Source organism: Gymnoscopelus braueri, assembly GCF_963280865.1.
Source record: "Gymnoscopelus braueri genome assembly, chromosome: 9".
NCBI lineage: Eukaryota > Metazoa > Chordata > Actinopteri > Myctophiformes > Myctophidae > Gymnoscopelus > Gymnoscopelus braueri.
In genome coordinates, this window is record NC_137610.1 from 37703406 (window position 1) to 37726617 (window position 23212).

Genomic DNA, 23212 nt, shown 5'->3' on the forward strand with positions numbered 1-23212 from the left:
GTGAGGTAGAAAACTCTAGGGGGGCTTATGTGAGAACCTCACCGTTTACATTACATATACTTTGATTTGTTTAATATTATCTGCTCAATCTAATGCTTTTAACTATTATACAATTAATGATAGTCTTGGTTTGATTTTCTTCCCAGAGATATTGTTAAAGGACATGAATATATTGACCAATCACAACAAAGACAAAGATTGTATAATTTACTTCCCAGAGATATTAGTATAATATAAAATTAATCAATACATCCATGAATTTCCGAAGGTTTGACTATACTTATACACCTGTTAAAATCTCTTTCACCATGCTAATGTCCAAAGATTTCTGTAGTTTATCTATCTAGGATGCATTTTGCACTGAAAATCTGATCATATTCTAAATGGAATATAGTACATAAACGCAGCAAAACATTTGTGGAGACAAAAACAAAAAACTAAGCATCATCTGCTCACCGAGCTGGGTCTGATTGCTATAGCATTTCGTTCACATCACAGGCTATGTCCTCTCTCATCTTGAATGGTGAATCCATCCTTGCACGGAACCTGCGTCAATTTTGTTACAGGCCTCCTCCATGGCTTGAATGAGGCCCATCGTGACATTCTGTAGAGCTGGAGACTGTAAATCTGGGTTTAACCACTTATAGCTCAAAACGCAATTTAAGCGCTGTGTGCTTGTAGCTATCTTCACCGTGTGTTCACCTCAGAACAATGGAGACACTAGTGGGTTCATGTGGTTAAGGAAGTATCGTGTATGGTGGGAGGTATATTGGAGTGAAAATTGTGGATGCTGATGAAACGAGTTTTGGACCAGAGCAGATTGTTTGTGTGTGTGTGTGTGTGTGTGTGTGTGTGTGTGTGTGTGTGTGTGTGTGTGTGTGTGTGTGTGTGAGACGTGTGTGTGTGTGTGTGTGTGTGTGTGTGTGTGTGTGTGTGTGTGTGTGTGTGTGTGTGTGTGTGTGTGTGTCTGTGTCTGTGTCTGTGTGTGTGTGTGTGTGTGTGTGTGTGTGTGTGTGTGCATCGTCACATTACTGCAAAATTCTGCTACCAAAGATATACCAAATAGTATTTATATGTTTGCAATATATTTAACCTATTTTCTCTTTCTAGGTGGATACATGGATGCAATTTTAGGCCATGGAATAAAAGGAGGAATGTAGCAGTCAAGAAGACCAACACATTATTTAATTCCTTCACACTGTGATTGCACTTGTAGTACCTTCTGTAGCACACTCAGCATTAATTAGCTCTCTTCAGTGGGAAGAACACAATCAAACAAACATCTGAGATGTTAAAGCAGTGTGAATTTGATTTGGTCTCTTCTTCCCTTTTAAACAAACATTTCATCCTAAATGCATAAGTGTGTCTCTTGAGAAATTATGAGTCATGGAAGTTTTGGTGGCTTCAAACAGCTGCTGTTGAATCGCCACACGCTGGTGTGAACCGATTCCCAACAGAAGGACAGGTGGGACTCTGAAAGAAATACAACCAGATTACATTAAGAAATCATGGTGACATTTCCGGGTTGTTGTGACCCTCACCACGCCATATTAATCAAATTAATGCAGTCTTCACAGATTTCTGACATCTGAACAAAAACAATCCTTCTTGCGGACATGGCGGACAACGAGAGCTCCAGGATGGACACCCCGACCAACATCTCACTGAACCCCGGTGACACGGTCCCCGAATCCCTGGAGTACAAGACTGTGTCTGTGTTCCTGGTTGTGCTGGTGTGCGGAATGGGCATCGTGGGGAACGTCATGGTCGTGCTCGTGGTCCTCACATCCCGACACATGAGGACACCCACCAACTGTTACCTGGTCAGCCTGGCCATAGCGGATCTCACAGTGCTCGTGGCGGCCGGATTGCCCAACATCTCTGACAGCTTGACTGGCACATGGGTGTTTGGCCACGCCGGTTGCCTTGGAATCACTTACCTCCAATACCTGGGCATCAATGTATCATCGTGCTCCATCACTGCCTTCACCGTAGAGAGGTGACGTATAGGGTGTTACTTTACTACCCGATACCTTTCACTGAAAGAAATACTGTATGTGCATTGTGCAGTGGTGGAAGAAGTACTCAGATTTATTTTTTCTACTTGAGTGAACACACTGATACACGTGAAAGTCATGTATTTTAAGATTTTACTTGAGTAAAAGTACAAAAGTATTGGCAAAAAAGTAAAGTACGCTACAACACATTGTTTACAACGCAACATTTGATACACATCGGTAACATCAGTTGAACATATACAGTAAAGTGCTACATGAACTGGGGTCTCATTATATTGTGACAAACCCTTGCCTGTCCATCTGCAGGTACATAGCTATCTGCCATCCAATCAGGGCTCAGACGATGTGCACGGTCTCCCGGGCCAAACGGATCATCACTGGTGTTTGGATCTTCACCTGTGTCTACTGTATGCTCTGGTTTTTCCTGGTTGATATTCAGGTCAGAGAAAATACAAGCAACATTGAACTTGGCTGGGAGTGTAAACAAAAGAGAAATGTAATTCTTTCGAGTGGAGTAGTGCAGTTAATGATTTTATTGGAATGCAAATAACTAACATCTTAACAACAGCAGCAGGGCAAGATTAAAGGCAGCGTTATTTATTTATTTACCTGTTGGCATTTCTAAAAATTAACCACAGTATGCCTGTGAGGGATTTGGATGGTTGGTGTGATCACAGAATAAAGATTATTTGTGTTTAGGGTGGTAATTTTTCAACAATTACCACCTTTAATTATTTTATTGTGGTGTTTTAATAGCCCTTTTATTTGTGCCCTTTTTCTAATCTTTAAGCAACCCTGAGCTCAGGAAGGTCACTACACAAACAATATGTAATATTATGTCAATGTGACAACTGTGTGACATTTAGGTCAGCCAGGATGGACATGTGCAGTGTGGCTACAAGGTGAAACGAGAGCTCTATCTGCCCATCTACCTCATCGACTTTGCCATATTCTATGTCATCCCATTGCTACTGGCGATTGTGCTGTATGGCCTCATAGCACGAATCCTCTACCTCAGGTACCTAATTTGTTCTGGCTGACTGAAAGAGAATATAAATACTTTTAGGAAAGTCATTGTTATAATACGTAATTTTACTGTACATCCACCCTGATTTCTTGACAACCAATCGTTCAATGGGTCGATTGGTTGATCGATCAAATAAGCCAAGTGCAGTCTTTCTCTATTGTAATGATTGATCTTCTTAATGCTTGGATACTGTCCCCCCCCCCCAGTCCTCTGCCCAACCACCCAGATGGAGGCACCATCACTGCTGGTGCGACCACACTTCATCGCAACTGCCGAGAAAGGGCAGAGTCTGGGAAGGGGGGTCATCAGAGCCGGCCAAAGAGTGCTCTGTCATCAAGGAAACAGGTATGTTGGAAATTCTTTATTAGGATTAACTCCTTGAGATGTACCATCTCATTTCCAAGGGGTGAATGCCAGGCTGTGAGGTACATCATCACAATCTCGCCCCTTCTTCCTCTTCTCTGTTACTGTTCCATCTCTTTTTTTATCTGTCCAGTAATTGTCGTAGAATAGCTTTTGGTCACACTTGACCCAGGGCTGGTCTTTGCCTGTGCGCCATCTGTTGGGATTGGGAGCCATGATTCCCTCCGTGGCAGAGGGATAGCAGTGGCAATACTCCTGCTATCTATTACCTCAGATAAGTGCCCTTGGGTGACTGTTTGCGGAGCACTCGTGTCCTGGGTGTTATGTGGCTATTAGGGCCTATGTGACACCAAAAACATCGCTATACATCGACACACTGCGCCACAATATTAGCTTGAGAATCGGTTACCTTCTTTTCCTAAGGCAATGGGGCAAAAGAGATTTACCTCTGAGAACCCTTCCATCCCAGATTGCACGCTTTGTCTGTCTGCTTTCACACATATTGTGTTCTCTCAGGATATTTGGTCTTAAAAGCTGCCTCTGTATCACTTCACTTCATCCACTCATGAGGGAATTGGACAAGAAGGGAGTAGCTTTGTGAGTGATTATATTGTGGTTTTTCATCATAGCATTTTGAAAAGTTGGATTGCTTGTTTCTCTTAAGACAAGTTGGACAGGCATATTAGTGTTATTTGCAGTCATCACGCAAGGAACTGTAATATCGAAGCATTTGTTCTTATTTATGGTTTGCCGATATTCACATTACCGCCACTAGAATAAAGGGTGCGACCTGAAGGATAAATCCAGTCTGACACTCATTCAAAGGTGCCTCCACTTTCCAGAGAAAAGCCATTAAAGTCCACCAGGATCTCATCTTGCACCTTACATCTATAATCAATTCAACTTTCTACAATCTATACTATAAGAGGGTCAGGTCAGGTTGTTTGTGAATATAAGTGTGTGTGTGTGTGTGTGTGTGTGTGTGTGTGTGTGTGTGTGTGTGTGTGTGTGTGTGTGTGTGTGTGCGCGTGCGTGCGTGCGTGCGTGCGTGCGTGCGTGCGTGCGTGCGTGCGTGCGTGCGTGCGTGCGTGCGTGCGTGCGTGCGTGCGTGCGTGCGTGCGTGCGTGCCAATCTCACAAACTGTTGGAACGATCATTGACAAATATTGTGCACACTGCCAGTAGGCCAAAGAAGAATTTATTTTAACACAATGTTTTATACATATAAATACTGTATATTGATTTGATAATGGAAGGCAATAGGCCTCAGATCGGGTTGAAACCTTGCCCAAATTTGGAGTCATATGTCATATGTAATACTGTATGTCATAAACGACTGATTCACATTAATTAAGCCTTAATTGTTGAACTATCAGTTAATCTGATTGTTTAACAATTTTTACAATCTCAGAGTAGATCGATAGATAGATAAGTTATATTTAGTTGAGGTGAATAAGTCTTCCATAAAGCACAAAAAAGACTGGAATCATACAATGTTGTCCGCCCTCCCACCCATCCACATATCAATTTGATGGATTAGAGCATAAGGAGATGCCTCCTACAGCTTTGGAACCACTGAAGTATATAACATTTATTAATTAATTGTATGTGTCACGGGGCAGCCCGTGCCCTATACATAAACACTGATTGAGGACAATGTACACACACCTAACTACACAGCGGCTTCCATTTGACTAACTTTGCCGGCCGGCTTTGGAAATTACTGTGGAAGTGTTGGTTCATGGACAGTGTTCTTAACATTGTATTTCCCAATACATTTTAATGTTTGAAGTTTCTGTTTATTGAATCTGGAGTAGTTCATTGTGGTGGTGGTGGTAATCATGGGGTGGTACTCCTCTGCAGTGCTGGCACCAAGCCCCCAGAGTTGCTGAGAAACATTGAAGCCGCCACCCCAGTGGCCAAAGCTGGAACCGCAGGCGGGGAGAAATACATGCACGAGCAAAACATACTGAGAGATATTTATATATATAAATATAAATATTTAAACATATTATACATAATACATTATACATATGCATTTACATATAAATATGCATCTTGAGTGTATTTAATAAATATCTCGTGTTCATACCTTGACACACAGGCTGCCGTAGGACGCAAAAAGGACACTAGTGCGCATGCTCATAACTCTATGGTGTGTCCAAAAACGACTCAATAATTCTACTCCCGGAAGGCTTCCGGGTGCTTCAAAACGCCACTGAGCACATTAATTGAAATGATAGCTGGGGGCGGGGCAATCCGCCCTCTAGTTATATTATACCTCTATGGCTGGCACTCCTCTGTAGATTGGAGGGTGCCAAGTACTGTAGAGGAGGAGGGGTGTTTTGTCCGTCTGAATTCAAGGTCTTTTGAATATAGTGATGTGCGTGAAATGTGAATTATATTATGTTGTACAACATCCTTTGAAGGTTTAGGTCAGTCATAGGCTATGGGAATGGGTAGGTGGGTTAATTGACTGTTGATTGATTTCATGCCATGTAGTAGGATCCACTCCCATTAAGAGGGAGGCTGCAGGGGCAGTGATTCAGTTAGACTTGGAGCAACAAGCTGTCAGCACCTATAGGGCAGAGCTGCCAGGGCCCTTGTGTAAGGGTCTCGCCAGTTCCTTGCTTGTTTTCTTTAGTTTAGTTTGCTGTCAAGTGTTTTCATTTCCTATATTTTGTCTTATTATTTTTTTATTATTATTTAAGGCCTTCATTATTTACAGTATATGCTGCACTGGAACTGTTGGTGGAAGTTGTTTGGGTAAAAATAAAACCCACAAACTTATGATCCTGGCCAAAATAAAAAAGTCAGTCAGTTTGACCAGTAATAATTATAAGCAGATTTATAGTGTGTTATGATTGCATTATGAGTACCTACAGTATTATTGCTTATACCTGTAATTATACAGTGTTATAAGCAAATTACATTGCATTTATACTTGACCTCATAAGTCATTATAGAATGCTTTATAATGTGTCATGATTATTGTTATAAAGCATTATGTGTACTTGAGTTGTACTTATAACTGTACATAATTATACATTATAAGAACAATTATAAGGCATTATAAGTATGCTTATAATGCATTATAGACATGGGATGCATAGCAAGTGTTACCGCATCGGGGGCATGCAAGATGCAACTAAATCATTTATAACTCAGGCTTAATTCATTCATTTAAATACTCGCATTGGGGTCTGGGTCTACGTTGGTCTGTGTGTGTGGCTATGTGCAAGGAAATGCATGCTTGCATGCATACTCGTGCACAAGCCTCAACGCTCATACGAAAGAGAGTAGATTCTAATCAATTGTGTTCAAGGGCTCCATCCAAGAGCCAAAGATTTACATAATGTGATTTGGGATTTACATTGAAGTGTGCTTAATACTGCAGATGGTTTTACTCTCAGTTCTTCAATATGCAGTCCACACTGTTTTCATTCATCTGCCCTCGGGCTGTTTGATAGGCTGATTCAATCCGACAGAGTTCGATAAACTTCTGTGTACCAAAGAATGGCGGTTTTACGGTTGGAGATTAATACTATGCTGTGAGATTAATATACACTTTTAATCTTCAAGACTTTTTCCTGTCTGTGATCTCCTGAAGTGCACATTCAAGAAGACGGATGCTTATGTTTGGTGTGTGGTGCTGTAGTATTAACTAGGGGCAACTTGATATCATTTACATCTGAACTGAAAAGCAGATTCTTTGGTGAAACGGATGCCGGACTCTTCCGTTAATTTCCTCGACCGAGTCCGTCCTCTTTGTTTGTCGTATCAGAACCCAGTAAACCACTGGTGCATGGTGGCAGTAATAATATGCATATTCAAAATGCCACTCAGATTCTTTCTGTCTCATTATCTCCACATTGTGATAATTAGAAACCCGCCCTCTCCGCCTCCTCCCTGTTCAATTAAATGCTTTGTTGTGTAGCGATTTTCCCTTTTTAATCTACTTGCTGAGGTGGCTGTCACTGACTTGCTGCTTGAGGCAGGGGACAGAGACCCTTATCTCAAATAGCATTTAGCCGAGGAGAGACGTGTGCACGATAGGCGCTATCAACCTGCCTGACTTTTCTTTTTCTGCTGTGATCACAAAACATAGGGAGCTGAGTGAAAGGCAACCATGCTTCAACAACATTATTATGGCACGACGGGTGGGGGGATGGTGTGGGGGAGCTCTAAAATGTCTGCAGGTGTAAGGGGTGAGGCTGGGTGCGGAGGGGAGAGGAGCGGGGGATAAGGAAGGTGTGTGGTATTGTTGGGGACTGATAAGGCTAATCACTGAAGCCTTATACGCTGACTGCTTCTCTCCTGTCGCACCGGGGTTCAGGAATGCCTGAGCTGTCGTCATGGTCACAAAGCCATGGGGGGGGGTTTGGGGGTGGGGATGTTGCATTGTTTGTACACACACACACGCACGCACGCACGCACGCACGCACGCACGCACGCACGCACGCACGCACACACACACACACACACACACACACACACACACACACACACACACACACACACACACACACACACACACACACACACTCACATTTGTACAAATGTACAGTACACACGCTCATGCACACCGCATAAATGCGATACACATTATTTTGCTGTAACTGAATTTCCTTGTTATTGTTGGTTCTGTTGTTTATTTGTGCACTGATTCATTTCTTTACAATGCTCATTGTCACCATATTGTTTTCTACATTATTATTTATGTCTGTGTGTATTATGATCCTTCTCTTTAAGAAGTACTTTAAATATTCTTTGACTCTTTGCCAATGCTTTAGCTTTTCTTTTGTACATTCCCCCCTCGTTTCAGAATCAACTTTATTGTCACATCACAGGTTTACAGGTGTAAAACAGTGGTTTTCTTGTCTGTTTCTACTTGTCTGTTTCTTACACTTCACTTTTACAACCTTGTCAATGATAAGCTATTTAGAAAAGTGTTTGTTTGTATTAAACTACGTATGTCATTCACCTCAAAAGTAATAACAGCAACAACAGCCGAATCACAAGCATGACGTCACGAAACAGAACTAATTAACTCAAAGTAAAATGCCAATAATATGACCTTGTGATGTACTTTATCCTATATTAAAATTGGCTTACGGGAGGCCGGCCAGCGGGCGGACCTCTGACGTCACGCTCATGTCACCATGACTCAGCCATAACCATATAAAGAGTTCCCAATGCAGCTACGCCCAAATATGGAGTGTGTTGTCTAACCTCAATGTGTCGTCATGGCATCAGCAAACAAATCAGTCAGCTCCATATATGGGCACAAAAGAGGGCATGCCTATGTATGGGCATATACTGATGACCTCAGGGATCTCCATATATGGGCATAAAAGGGACAAAGACTGACAGATACAGAGATCGCATATATGGGCATAAAAGGGACTCACAGACATATTTCCCTGTTTATCCGTTTACACATTTACTGTTATATTATTGTTCCCATACTTATATTATGTGTTCTGCATGTTCTGCATGTTTAGCCCATTGACTACATTACTGCTGACAATTTTCCAAAACATACTGTGGTTTGTTGATTTTTGAGAGAAAAAGAGAAAATAATATTTTTTAGGAAACCCTGGGATTGGATGATCTATGTTCATGTAGCTACGATGTGTTATGTACTAGCTGTGACATGTATTGACTCTTAACTCAGAAGAAACCATCTGATACACACAGTGCCACAAGTTCACTTGCGCAGAGTCACTATTTCATTTGAAATGTTCCGTTGCCTCAAACAATCATGAAGCAAACACAGATAATCCGAGAAATTGTAACAATTTATCAGACAATATTACACTGGGATTTGGATGTCACAAATGCTTGCTTCTTTTGCCCCATTCTCATTTCCAATGCCTGTTAAAACTCTAGGGCCATGCATATTTATTGTAATATAACCTTCATAAACTAGATTGAATCTTTCAGTGATTCTTACTGCTGTTCCCTGCTTGCTCTTCTTTCACCTCTAGGTAACTAAGATGCTAGCTGTGGTGGTGATCCTATTTGCGTTGTTATGGATGCCCTACCGGACTTTGGTTCTGATTAACTCTTTTGTGTCCACACCCTACCTGGACTCCTGGTTCATCCTGTTTTGTCGGACTTGCATCTATGCCAATAGTGCTATCAACCCAGTAATATACAACGCCATGTCCCAGAAGTTCCGCTCGGCATTCCGTGGGCTTTACCGTTGCCAGAGACCAGAGGGACAACAGAGGACATTGTCGTTAATCCAAGGCAGCTATAGCACAGTCCGTGACTCACGTACTAGTACACCCCAGCCCAACAGCAATGGAACGGACAAAAGGGCCCGGAGAGCTATCCTCAATACCACCACTGGCACAATCTCAAGATTCCAATTCCAAGAATGGAAAGGCAGTAACGTGGTCTGCGGTGATGAAAAGACTGTGCCGTTTTCTCAAACGACCGCAGCCAATGGGAGGAAAGACCAAGATCCCATAGAAACCTCTGCGGTTAAGATTTGTATGGATACAAATCCTCCAGCCAATGGTAGGAATCATGTGCTTATAACTGATATCACCACAAACGATGATAATGGTTTTGTTGCTATTGACCCCTTCAAAACAGGTAATAGGAAAGATGTGGGTTCTACAGAATGTTCCTCAGCCCATCTTAACATATCCTCCTTAAATGACAATGAAGCTACAATGGAACCCATGGAATCTGCATGCACAGGGTCATCTACAGTCAATGATAAAAGAGAGAACGAACCCATAGACAACTTCTCATACAATGTCAGGAAAGTGGTCGTCTCTACAGAATCATCCGTAGCCAACAATGGCAGATGTAAAGATTCCATTGACTCCTCTGGTAGAGAGAAGAGAGATACAGAACCCTGCCTTGAAGACAACAGAGACATAACTAGAGATGAGACCATGTTAATCCCTGGCCAGACACAGAGAAGTGAAGAGGGTATGATTCATACTGTGATATAGAAATAGCTGTGGTAGAACTGGCATTTGTCATCGTAATCATCAATTTTCACTTTCACCCATTTTATTTTATGATCCCCTGTAGGCTGCAAGGCACAGAGAGGATAACATCTTTCATGTTCAGAGAACGAGTTAACCAACTAGTCAGCTTTAAGGGCCGTTAATAGATATAATAGGTTAATAATTAATATACATGATGGAGTCATAATAATAATACAACTTTTCTCATTGCTCTCTCTCCTGTCCTCCTGTATCAAAGAATCAAAAAATTATGACCATCACCACCCAGATGCAAACACATTGCTTTTTCGAGAAAAGAAATGTCCCAAAGTGTCCCCAAGTACAATATTGGAGAAAAAAAGAACGAGTGGGCTGTAAAAAGTCAAAGTCAATAATTTATTTATTTCATTATATTTACATTTTATTTGTTTGTGCCATACTCTGGGCTATAAAGGTTTTCAGAGTTTAGAGGAGAATTTAACCAAAGTAACCTTTCCCATTGATTTATGATAGTTGTCATGAAATATCCATTAAACGCAACATCTGGCAAAAGCTGCAGGGTGATGGAATGCCAGGCTCTCTAAATGGTTTTCCTGATGGCACAAAACAGAAGATAAGAGTTTAAATTACAGAAAAGGTAGTAAAGGAACTCTTTCTCACTGTGTGTATGAAATAACCTAGTGCCCGAAGGCTTGCTATAGATGTCATTCAAAGGGGACAATTACTATTTATATATAACAAAAAGCCTTTACCAAGAACAGAGACTAATATATGTAATAAATACTGATGACATCAGCAATCTCCATATATGGGCATAAAAGAGACAAGGACTGACAGATATAGATCTCCATATGTGGGCACAAAAGGGAGACAGACAGACAGGTACAACGGGTACTCTGACAAAGCCCCGACACTATGACTCAGACATATTGGTCGGACCATCGGTTTACGAGACCCGAAAAAACAGGAATATTACAAATATATGGATCTGTCAGAACATTTTAAATAATGTAACCCTATTCAGTATAAAAAGGCCTATACTATTACTGATTTATGGCTTCCTAAACAGGAAACAAAGGATATCCGCTTATTACAATGTTGGTATTGTTTCAGAATTCTATGTTAGCACCTATTCAAGATCCTAACTGCATTCAGAGCTGATAAAAAATAGGAGATCCGCAGGGCCCTCGAGGTTAAAAGAGGGTGAATTAAATAAAGGCTGTTCCCTCCCTTTTAACCTTGAGTGCCTGGATCTCCCATTTTTTTATCTGATGATTTATCCCGTTTTATCCAGGAGCACCTTTTACTATTTTAACTCTTTTGACTTCTACGTCTCTGGTGAGCAACTGGTTGCTTTGTTCTCTCTGCATTCAGAGCTGCACTAGACTTTAGTGTACCTCTGCGGCAATGAATTGTGAATATCATAGTGAATTTAAATGTGAATATAGCTCCAAGCGGTAATTATTAACAGGGTCCAAGCACAGCAGATGACTATGGGCAGAGGGAAGATGATGAAGAGGAAGATAATGACTTTCAGAAGAAGATGAAGATGTAATAATTATATATATATATATATATATATATATATATATATATATATATATATATACATATATATATATATATAGCCTCAAAGCGGCCACTTTGGGGTTCAAACGTCTTTAAAGTTTTAAGTACAAATGTGTTCCAGGCCACGCCTTTTCTGAGGGATCAACACCCCCCTATTGTTCAATTTCTAAAATATTTTGGGGACATGTTTCAACAGCTTAATTAAAATATCCAGCAAGTTTGGTGATGCCAAATTTTCAACAGGCTCATGCACGTCTGGCCCATGCATGCACGTGTTTGGAACTGATGGCACCCCCTATTGGGCAATTTTAACAGTTTAACAGTGTTATGAGACTTCCTTTGAGTTTTTTAATGACCACGCCAATGATTATGACATCCCATTTTTGCATTTGTATCACCCCCTAGTGGTCAATTTGACAAATACTTTCAGGGTGTTTCAGGTACTTGAGATATCCTGCAAATCAATAGTCAGACAGACTTTATTTGTTCTTGAGGCATTTGTGTAGTGAGTTTAAGTTTTAACGCGGTTGTTCCCAGCCTCGGCCCACTTTCCACCTACCAGTAGTTGCCAGTGACTAAATTGTGGAGAAAATGAAAAACATCTCACAGAATGATTTTGTTTTTCAGATTTTTTGTTGTTGGCATTTCTGCTTTATTCCTTGATAGCGACAGTGAGAGAGAGACAACAGAGCCTCAGGTTGGATTCGAACTCAGTCCAGCCGTACTGTCTGTGCAAAATCATGGTAAAATGAGAAAAATAATAGCAATAGCCAGCACAGAAAATAGGATAGGATTTCAGCATTTTGGGCTTGAACCCCTAAAAGAAATAATCTAAAAGATAGACAATTCCAGATCACAAAATATATTTTTGTAATCTTATCGTAGTATGTCACTGCTTAGCTCCAAATCATACTGCTCTTTCTCTCTCACTTCATGTACTGTAGGAGAGACCATCAAGGTGAATTGCCTGTAGGAAATAGTTTTCTTGCCTGTCATTTAACATAAAGTGTAAATGTTTCTGCATCTGAATTCTCTCTTCATTTTGGTATTGTCTACAAAATGTTGTAAATTAGCTGTCACACTGCATGTGACCGCATGTTATGTGCTCTCTGAGAGAGAGAGCAGCGTGCAGTCTGATGTTATGTGCTCTCTGAGAGAGAGCAGCATGCAGTCTGATGTTATGTGCTCTCTGAGAGAGATGCCACATCATTCAGTCTGATGTTACCCCTAATTGCTCCCGATGAGCAGGTTGGTGCCTTGCATGGTTTCCTCCGCCATCGGTGTATGAATGTGAATGTGTGTGTGAATGGGTGAATGTAATACACAATCTATGTACAGTAAAGTGCTTTGGATAAAAGCGCTATATAAATGCACCATTTACCATTTACCATTTATGTGCTCTCTGAGAGAGAGACCACATCATGCAGTCTGATGTTATGTGCTGTTCTCTCTGAGAGGGAGAGAGAGAGACCACAGCATGCAGTCTGATGTTATGTGAGAGAGATAATGATGTCATTCAGAGATAATTGCCATTGTACAGTATTATTGTAGAATCCATAATAAAGTTGACTAAATGTTGTATTGATAAAAATTCAATTATAGCATGTTATACATTATTTCTAATACCATTTCAAATGTGGTATCAATTAAATTGTACTTAATTGTCACGTCACAAGTTCACAGGTGTAAAATAGTGGGTAAAGTATTTATTTTGTACAAGCTCCCAATATTTTGCAGTTTCCAGAAAAGAGTTGTAAGGGTAAAGAATAGTGAAGGAAACAAAGGAAACAGAGTCAATTAACAAGAAGGAGCAATGTCATATACAATATAATATGTAATATATACTGTACATAAGGTGCATGGTCAAAATAGAGACATGAGACAGAAATGCTTCTTGTGCAAGTAGAAACATTTTGATATAAATAGCAGCAGATAGAATCAATCAATCAAACAAACAGCACAACAGCAGAATCAATCAGCCCAAATCAAACTTATGTATTATTTAGGTCAGATTTATGACAAATATATTTTAAGCAGTATATCTTTGCTATTGGTCTCATAGCTACAAGTTCCCAAGGCTTTGAAATAAAGGCTCAGCGATATTTTTTTATTAGCTTTTATAAATATGTACATCAGCTTCCGGTTGAATGTGGAAAAACCCTAGACTCCGGGATGCCTTGGCAAAGGAAAAACAAGTTGCTATTCAAAAGATCATGTTTGTGCAGTGATCCCTGCTGTATATATTGTGTTTGAAACAATGTGTTTGAAATAAAAATAATATTCTGTGCCATATTTATTAATACAATTATAAATCATTAAAAAAGAAATATCATAGGGTTCCTACACAAGTATGGAAAAGTATGGAATTTGATTTTAGTCATTTCTAGACCTGAATAAGTATGGACATTTAAAAAAAGGATTATCTTTCCAGACTATTGACTTAAAATAACTTTACCAAATTCACATATCCCCCACCAAATTAGTTGAAAGAAAATACGTCAATATCTCTGAATTGCATATATGCATAGCATCACACATAACATTGTGACAAATACTTGTCTGAACATTTATCAGTTACGCAGTCAGTGTAGTTATTTCTTCATAAGGAAACCATAATTGTATGGCTGCATTCATCGTCATGTCCATGGACAATTATTTTTATTGACTCATTTTTGCTTCTTATTTAGAAAAGATTCATGGGGATAACAATAATATATTATTTTTGCTATCTATTAAATTAAGGGGAAATAATGAGTATAGGTAGGACCGTTTCAGTTAGTTTACTTATTTATAATTATTTGTTCATTTTTTTTTTATACTAAATCTTTTATCCCACGATTTTGTAACCCCATTTTTTACACCCAGTGCTAATTGTCTATATGTAATACTGGGCACTACCTTCCCTCTGCCAACCTAGGGAGGCCAGGGCCGAGCTCATGCCTCCTTCAATGCATGAGAGCCAACTGACCTTCTTGTCACCTGACAGGGGAGAGTTTCCCTGGTTGGACGTAGCGCGTAGAAGGAACACGTTATTTATTTTTACAGTAGTAGGGGGTGCTAACCACAAAAAATTGCCAAATCGTTACGCGGTGGATAAAAGCATGAAATTTGATACAGATGTCCCTTGGGTCATCCTAAAACATTCTAGAAGGGTTGCCCAAAAAAAAAATCTTAAACAGGAAGTGAGTTATGGACAAAATTAAAAATGGACACCTAAACTGTTGACCGTTGACTCAAAAGAATCTCCAAAAAGCATAAGATTTGGCACATATGTCCCTTGGGTCATCCTAAGACATCCTAGAAGGGGTGCCCAAAGGAATCTGAAACAGGAAGTGAGTTATTGACGAAATTGAAAATGGCCGCCTAGTGTTGTCGATTGACTCAAAAGACGACTAAAGAATCTCATAAAAGCATACAATTTGGCACACATGTCCCTTTGGTCATCCTAAGACATCCTAGAAGGGGTGCCCAAAAAAATCTTAAACAGGAAGTGAGTTATTGACAAATTTTAAAATGACCGCCTACAGTGTTATCAATTGACTCAAAAGACAACTAAAGAATCTCATAAAAGCATACAATTTGGCATACATGTCCCTTGGGTCATCCCAAGACATCCCAGAAGGGGTGCCCCAAAAAATCTTAAACAGGAAGTGAGTTATTGACAAAATTGAAAATGACCGCCTACAGTGTTGTCGATTGACTCAACAGACAACTAAAGAATCTCATAAAAGCATACAATTTGGCATACATGTCCCTTGGGTCATCCTAAGACATCCTAGAAGGAGTGCCTGAAATGATCTGAAACAGGAAGTGAGTTATTGACTAAATTGAAAATGGCCGTGTACAGTGTTGACAGATGATGCAAAAGACACTCATAAAAAATAATCTCATAAAAGCATGAAATTTAGTACAAATGTCCCTTGGGTGATCTGAATGCATCTTAAGGGGTGCCAAAAAAAGTTTTAATAGTCTCTCAATGGAAAACACTCCTCCCCCACGGGCTGCACTGCTACAACATTCAAATCGAGCAGTTTGACAATCTGGTATTTGGTCCAGAAGCCTGAAAGCTATGCAATCTCTACCATCTCCTGACAAATATGGATGGATTAAAATTAAAGTCGCTGATTCGTGGACACCTTTATGGACACTCTTGCCAGAGGCTGCCTAAGTTTGTAGAGAACTCAAGTGTGGCTGCAAAGCTGCAGCCCTTCTGTTCGAGAAAGTGTAGATGCCGGGATGCTGGGTTACCTTGCAGAGCATTATGCCAATGTGCTGGTAATTGCGAAATGGCACACATGAATACATGTAGTTACTAAACACTAATCACAAAAAAACAGTAATGATCAAGAAGAAAATACATGAGAAGATAGAGTGTAAAACCAGCAAGAAGATGTAGAGTGCAAAATAAATAAGATGCAGAGAGTAAAATAAGAATATGCAGAGAGTTAGATAAATAAAGAAGATTCAAAGAGTAAAATAAAAAAACAATGCAGAAAGTAAAATAAATAGATGATGTAGAAATGAAAACAGAAGGTAGACTACAAAATACGGCAGGTTATGCACTGCATAACCTGTCGTATTGGTCAACTGTTTAAACAGCCATTTAGAATTTCTTCAACATGGTCCTTTCCTAAAAAGTTTAATAAACAAGCAAACAAACAAATAAATAACCCCTTGTAGGATATATTAAGAAGCACTCAATGTACATACCAAATGATACACCTTTATGACGTCCCTTTATGTTTTCTTTTGTGTCAACTGCTTTAGGCGGTCACTTCCTGTTTAAAACCTCTTTGGGCACCCCTTGTAGGATGCGTTCAGATCACCCAAGGGACATTTGTACCACATTTCATGCTTTTAGGAGATTATTTAGGTATCTTGCATCATCTTTCACACTGTAGGCGGCCATTTTCAATTTAGTCAATAACTCACTTCCGGTTTCAGATTATTTTGAGCACCCCTAGGATGTGTTAGGATGACCCAAGGGATTATGTGCCAAATTGTATGCTTTTTGGAGATTCTATAGGCTTTTTGAGCCAATCGCCAACACTGTAGGCGGCCATTTTCAATTTTGTCAATAACTCACTTCCTGTTGAAGACTTTTTTGGGCACCCCTTCTAGGATGTCTTAGGATGACCCAAGGGACATGTGTGCCAAATTTTATGCTTTTTGGAGATTCTTCAGTTGTCTTTTGAGTCAATCGACAACACTAGGCGGCCATTTTCAATTTGGTCAATAACTCACTTCCTGTTTCAGATGTTTTTGGGCACCCCTTCAAGGATGTCTTAGGATGACCCAAGGGACATGTGTGCCAAATGTTATGCTTTTCGGAGATTCTTTTGGTGTCTTTTGAGTCAACGGTCAACAGTTTAGGTGGCCATTTTGGATTTTGTCCATAACTCACTTCCTGTTTAAGATTTTTTTGGGCACCCCTTCTAGGATGTTTTAGGATGACCCAAGGGACATCTGTATCAAATTTCATGCTTTTAACCGCCACGTAACGATTTTTCACTTAGCACCCCCTACTACAGGGGGTAAAAAGTTATTGGCTACTCTAAATTTATAACAACAATTTATAACAAGTCTGGAAAAGTATGGCATTTTAAAATGGAAAATGTGTAGGAACCCTGTGTTATGATATCCCCCCCCCACCACACACGCACGCACGCACGCACACACACACACACACACACACACACACACACACACACACACACACACACACACACACACACACACACGCGCGTGCGTGCGTGCGTGCGTGCGTTTTCCTTCAGACCGCACATGGGGAATTAAACTTGCCCCTTCCCATGGAGAACTGTTAGACCAATGACTTTGCGTCTGTGTTTATCTACAATCAATGGTCTGTGGCGGGGACTGGCTGCTAACAGTGGGAGACTGCAATAGCAAGGGGAGGGGAAAACAATAACAGCATAGCAAAGTGAAAATCATTATGGGATTACAAAATCCAACAGTATGGAACAGAATGATTTGTATTACTTCTACAATGCCAGACTGATGGCCGTGAGTAACTGTATGGTTTTCCCAGTCACCTAATAACTGAACATACATATGACATGCTGTTCCTTTACATGTGTGTTTTGGATAATAGCGGAATTATAGAATTCCCTTGCTCTTGGTGCAAGTGTGTGTGCGCGTGTGCGTGTGCGTGTGCGTGTGTGTGTGTGTGTGTGTGTGTGTGTGTGTGAGAGAATAAATAACATGCTTCCTATGCATGCGTGCGTGCAACTGATCTTGACGATACTTGGCCCTGAAGAGCTGCTTACTTGGTATATTCTCACTGTGTTGTTGTAATCACAGAGTTTAAAACTGTGCTAGATTGTAGACGTAGCTCTATCTACAGTATACTACTACAATTGTGTTTGGTTGTCACTTTGAATGTACTACTGTGTTCTAGTGGTGTGGTTTCATTGTATACAGTACCATGTGCAGTACATTAACTGTGTTTCTTAGGGCATGTACAGTATGTTAATAATTTAACCCAATGTTATGTTTTGCATGATTATTGATTTATCTTCAACCCGTGATCACTCAGTGTGCTGCTTCCCTACCAGGATCAATAAAGCATCTAATCTGTAATCTAATCTCATCTGATTTATTCTCTCTATTATGACCACTAAAATCACGCACGCACGCACACACACACACACACACACACACACACACACACACACACACACACACACACACACACACACACACACACACACACACACACACACACACACACACACACACACACACCATCTCTCTCTTGCATGGACGTGCACATACAGTATGCAAATACACAAGTATACACAAAGGTGCATGAACACATGCACATGAAGATGTATGAATTTCCCTATGGTCAATTTAGAGAATTGAACTCCCTACTATAGTCAGTCACCCGCCCCCCCCCCCCCCCTCTCTCTCAGGATGTAGTTTCTCAGTCAGGGTGTGGATTGTGGGCTGGTGAGACAAGGAGATGTGCCGATACTGACAGATGAGCTCCTCAGAGCAGACCAACATCCACAGACGATACATTCACAGACACATTCATGCTTAATTTATGCTCCGTCATGCGACGGTGTTGCACGGCAAAAATAGCAGATCTACAAGCTCCCAGTACGCGTTGTAGATGAGACGTTGTGAGGTTGTATATTGGATATGTTTTGAGTGTGCGACACCGTCGTACGATGAATTATAAATAGGCTTAAGATGCACATGTACAAACAATTAGTAGTTTTATCGCAATAGCCCTTCAAAAGAGAAGAGAGTGAAGACATACATAGGAAGTGGGAGAAAGGCAGATGTCTTTCTGGGAGCAGACAGAAGATTTTGTGCCAGGGACCAACATACAAGATTTGTGTTGTTAAAATGTTTCCAAAAACAATTCTAGTTCTTTTGAAAATAGCAGATCTACAAGCTCACAACACATTGCACCGTGACGCACTGTGAGCTTGTTTTACTGAATACTTTATTTGTCAGAAAAGTAAACAGCACATGGTACAGTTAGACATTAAGGCTAAAAAAGGATAACATAAAAAAGTCCTGGGGACTTGTTTCCATTGTGGTCCTATGTATTCAATTCATCAACATAAAATTAACACAAAAATACAAGTCATCAACAAATACAAACACTATATGTACAAAAGAGATGGCTATTTTCAAATAGTATGCAAAATGTATATAGGGTTAAAGTGGTTACTCATTCATATAAATGAGTCCTCTTTAATAGTCTCTCGCATCTCGAGGAGTAGCCTCAGAGAGATGGGAGTAGCGTTGATCATAAGCTGAATGGTTGAAATGAAGCTAAACCACAGCTACCAAAGAGCTTTACCTGGGCACATTTTCTTATGCTAATTTGTCCTATCACTGTATAGACAAAATCTGAATTGCTAATCCCTCCTGCTCATTTTTGTTCAATTTTATTTTTTTTGTTTTTTCTTAAAGAGTGAAGTGGGAATGATGTAATAGAACTGTATTCACAAGCCCGCACTTGATCTGGATACAAAAGACCCTCTCAGCTTTTAATAATGAATCTGCAAAATACATTTTTCAATTAATTAGCCACTTAAACCCTATTAAAACACAAAATGAGCCAATCTAGTGCGGTGTGTTGCGGTGTGTTATGAGCTGGTAGGTCTGCTGTTTTTGAAAATTGTAGAAATATTTTGACGTTTTTTTCTTTTCTTTTTTATTACTTGAATTTTTATTCATTTCCTGCCTATAATGACAGGCTCAAAATAGAGATGCCAGGGTGAAAGTGGTTAGGTTATTTTCTCTTTTTTCCAGCTTTTATTCTTCCTTCATGTTGAGCTAATTATAACCATTATTATAACCATATGCCATTGTTGCATGCTGCAGCGTTTACAAAAGGACCAGAGGTCAGACGAGTGTCAGCTATGCAAGCCAGGGGTAGGACAGTGCCAAGCATAAAGCTGTCACAGTCGCTCGGAGGTGTCAACGGTCTGTCACGCGCATAAAGCATAAAGATTCCAGGTGGTATATACAACCGCAGGCGGTGTGCAGAAGAAGAGACACTCTCCTGACCTGGTGAACCTGTCACACAAATAAATCCCTGCTTCTTCTATGCTCTGTTCTCCTTCAGAATCAGAATCAACTTTATAGTCACATCACAGGTTTACAGGTGCAAAAATGTGGGTAAAATTTGTTTTTGTGCAAGCTCCATTGTGTTTTGTTATTTCCAGACAGAAAAAGAAAAAGGGGGGGGGGCAAGGGGGAAAAAGATCCATCAGGTACAATATGTACAAGATATTATAAATTAAGGCGCAAAGAGTAACATCACATTGTCAGATTCAAGGCAAGGAGGGCATGTGTGCATGTATGAGAGTGTCAGTCCCAGTGGGAGAGAAAGAGCAGAGAGATGGGGAGAGGGGGTTGATAATATAATGTATACTATGCACCGCAAAATCCTGAATGTCAATTGTAAAAATGGACACAAGTTTCAGGATTTTACTTTGAGGGCAGGTGAGAGGCAGCAGCTCCCCGCTTCAATCCCCCTCACTTGCTTCCTTCATTGGATTTATATATGACATTTGGGGACATCTGAGAGAACGCAATGAGAGTAGGATTAGTGGAGGGTGAGACAAGGGGAGGAGTGAGAGAGAGTCCATGTGGCTCACAGTAATCCTGGTGTACCCTTCTGCTCCATACTGTGCCAATTCTATTAGGCATGCTCCAACAGCAGGGCATCTTACTCACCCTATAACCACCTGTCACTCAATCCCCCTGGGAACACTTGGCCCCGTGGAACACAGGCTGAGAAACTAAAGCAGTGTTTCTGGATCCATTTCGATGGGTCGTGGGTGATTGTGTTTGTTGTTGTCTCCGCCAGGCGGAAGTGTATGTGTGTGTGTGTGTGTGTGTGTGTGTGTGTGTGTGTGTGTGTGTGTGTGTGTGTGTGTGTGTGTGTGTGTGTGTGTGTGTGTGTGTGTGTGTGTGTGTGTGTGTGTGTGTGTGTGTGTGTGTGTGTGTGTGAGTGTGTGTGTGTGTCCGTCTGTGGACAGCTAATCTCCGGTACCGTTGGCCCGATCGACGGGAAACTGTGCACATACAGTACACTCCTTGGATGCCAGATCTGTCCGATTTTTCATATTCCATCCCGATTGGCTATAAGATTGTGGCTCTTTTTGAACAAAATGCCTCAAATCATGAAAGCAGCGTCTGATTGTCATGTAACTTTGCACGCACATTCCCACTAGGCTGAGGAAGAAATGCCACCCTTTTCACATTGTCCTGTTATAGCGCCACCAGGAGGCTGATTTTTTTTTATATTACTCCGACAGATTTTGTCCAAACATCACGCAAATCGGTACACATGATGTCTATAGTCATGTGATCAAGACGGATCTGTCCCTTTTTTCATATTCCATCAACATTGCTGGCCCACAATAACCTACCTGAACTGGCGGAGACCTGTGCTCTGAGGAGCACTTTTTCTAGTATTTTTTCTTTCCTACAATTATTTACAAATAATTTCAAAAGACAAAAAAAAAGAAACATTTAAGAAATCGTGGAAAATAGCAGATCTACAAGCTCACAACGTGTCCCTATGCGACATGTTGTGAGCTTGTAGATAACTTTTTTATTTTTAAAATAGGGCTTAAGTTATTCATTCATAATGTAATTCTGTAAGGGTCCTGTCAATCTGGGGGTCCTTAACATGAAGATGTTTGAGAACCACTGGTCTATAACTGGTTTTGTCTGTGTCTCTGTCTCTGTTTCTATCTCTGTATGCATCTCTGTAGGCCTATCTCTGTCCCCAGTCCCCACAAAAGTAGACAAATCACAGCACCACACTCTGCTGCAGTATGTGCTTACAGAGAATGACATGGGCTAATTCAATATGCTATCAATGTTATGTTCAATGTTCAATGTTATCATCGTTAGCACACAAAGCTGACATTAGCAGATTAGCTCATCATTGGTGATGTGTAGGCATTGTTGAAGATATGCATATCACTTTTTTTATTGATTGAATACCTTATTAGCAAGTTTAGGAAACAGTATGGCAGTTACGAAATCTATGCTAAAAAGTATAACACAAAAAACCCCAGGGTTTTTTTTTCCATTGTGGTCCTCGTTAAGAATACATTACATATCAGCAACAGCAATAAAATCAATTCTAGATATTCTTTTACAGAAAAATAGAGGGTGGGGGCGAGGGGCAGATGATGACCCTCATCCCACAGGGTTCCTTCCGTAGAGCTTGCTGAGGGAGTTGTACATTTCTGCATTTCATACATTAATTTTCATCGCATTCACATGCTGGGAAAACACTGCTACACTTTCTATAAAGTGCATCATAAGTCAGCAGAAAGATAGATAGATAGAGAAACACTATGCATAAGCATGTCTAACATAATATATATATATATATTTATTTAATATATCTACACAGTATGTCTGAGCCTCATCGCTACCACCCCTGCGCCCCCCATAGGCTACCTGTTAATTACTATAAAGGTCTCTGATGTATGCTGGAAGATGCTCCTTATGATGTGTGCTGTTTCCTCCGTGGCTGTGGGCAGTGATGCAGACAGACAGTTCAGGTTTCGATGTCAGGGCCACGATGATAATGAGGCGTTACTCTGACAGTGATGAACAGCTGGAGGACAGGTGCATCTCTGTGGTCACGGAGCGAAACTAAATCTGAAACAAAGGTTTCTACAAAGGTGCTTCGATTATTCCTGGGAATGGAACTAAAAAGGTGAATAAGAAATCTAGCTGGAGCAAGGGGAC

General features: G+C 40.5%; 1 protein-coding gene across 1 annotated transcript; it reads left to right on the top strand.

Annotated features, from left to right (window-relative positions):
- Window positions 1-1616: 1616 nt before the first annotated feature.
- On the top strand, window positions 1617-22310 carry trhr2 (thyrotropin releasing hormone receptor 2; the record flags this gene model as incomplete). The annotated part of the gene is made up of 6 exons (XM_080438160.1): window positions 1617-1999; window positions 2325-2457; window positions 2885-3036; window positions 3252-3390; window positions 9398-9935; window positions 22219-22310. The coding sequence occupies 6 exons, from the start codon at window positions 1617-1619 to the stop codon at window positions 22308-22310; spliced, it is 1437 nt and encodes a 478-aa protein (XP_080294286.1).
- Between the last annotated feature and the right edge of the window lie 902 nt (window positions 22311-23212).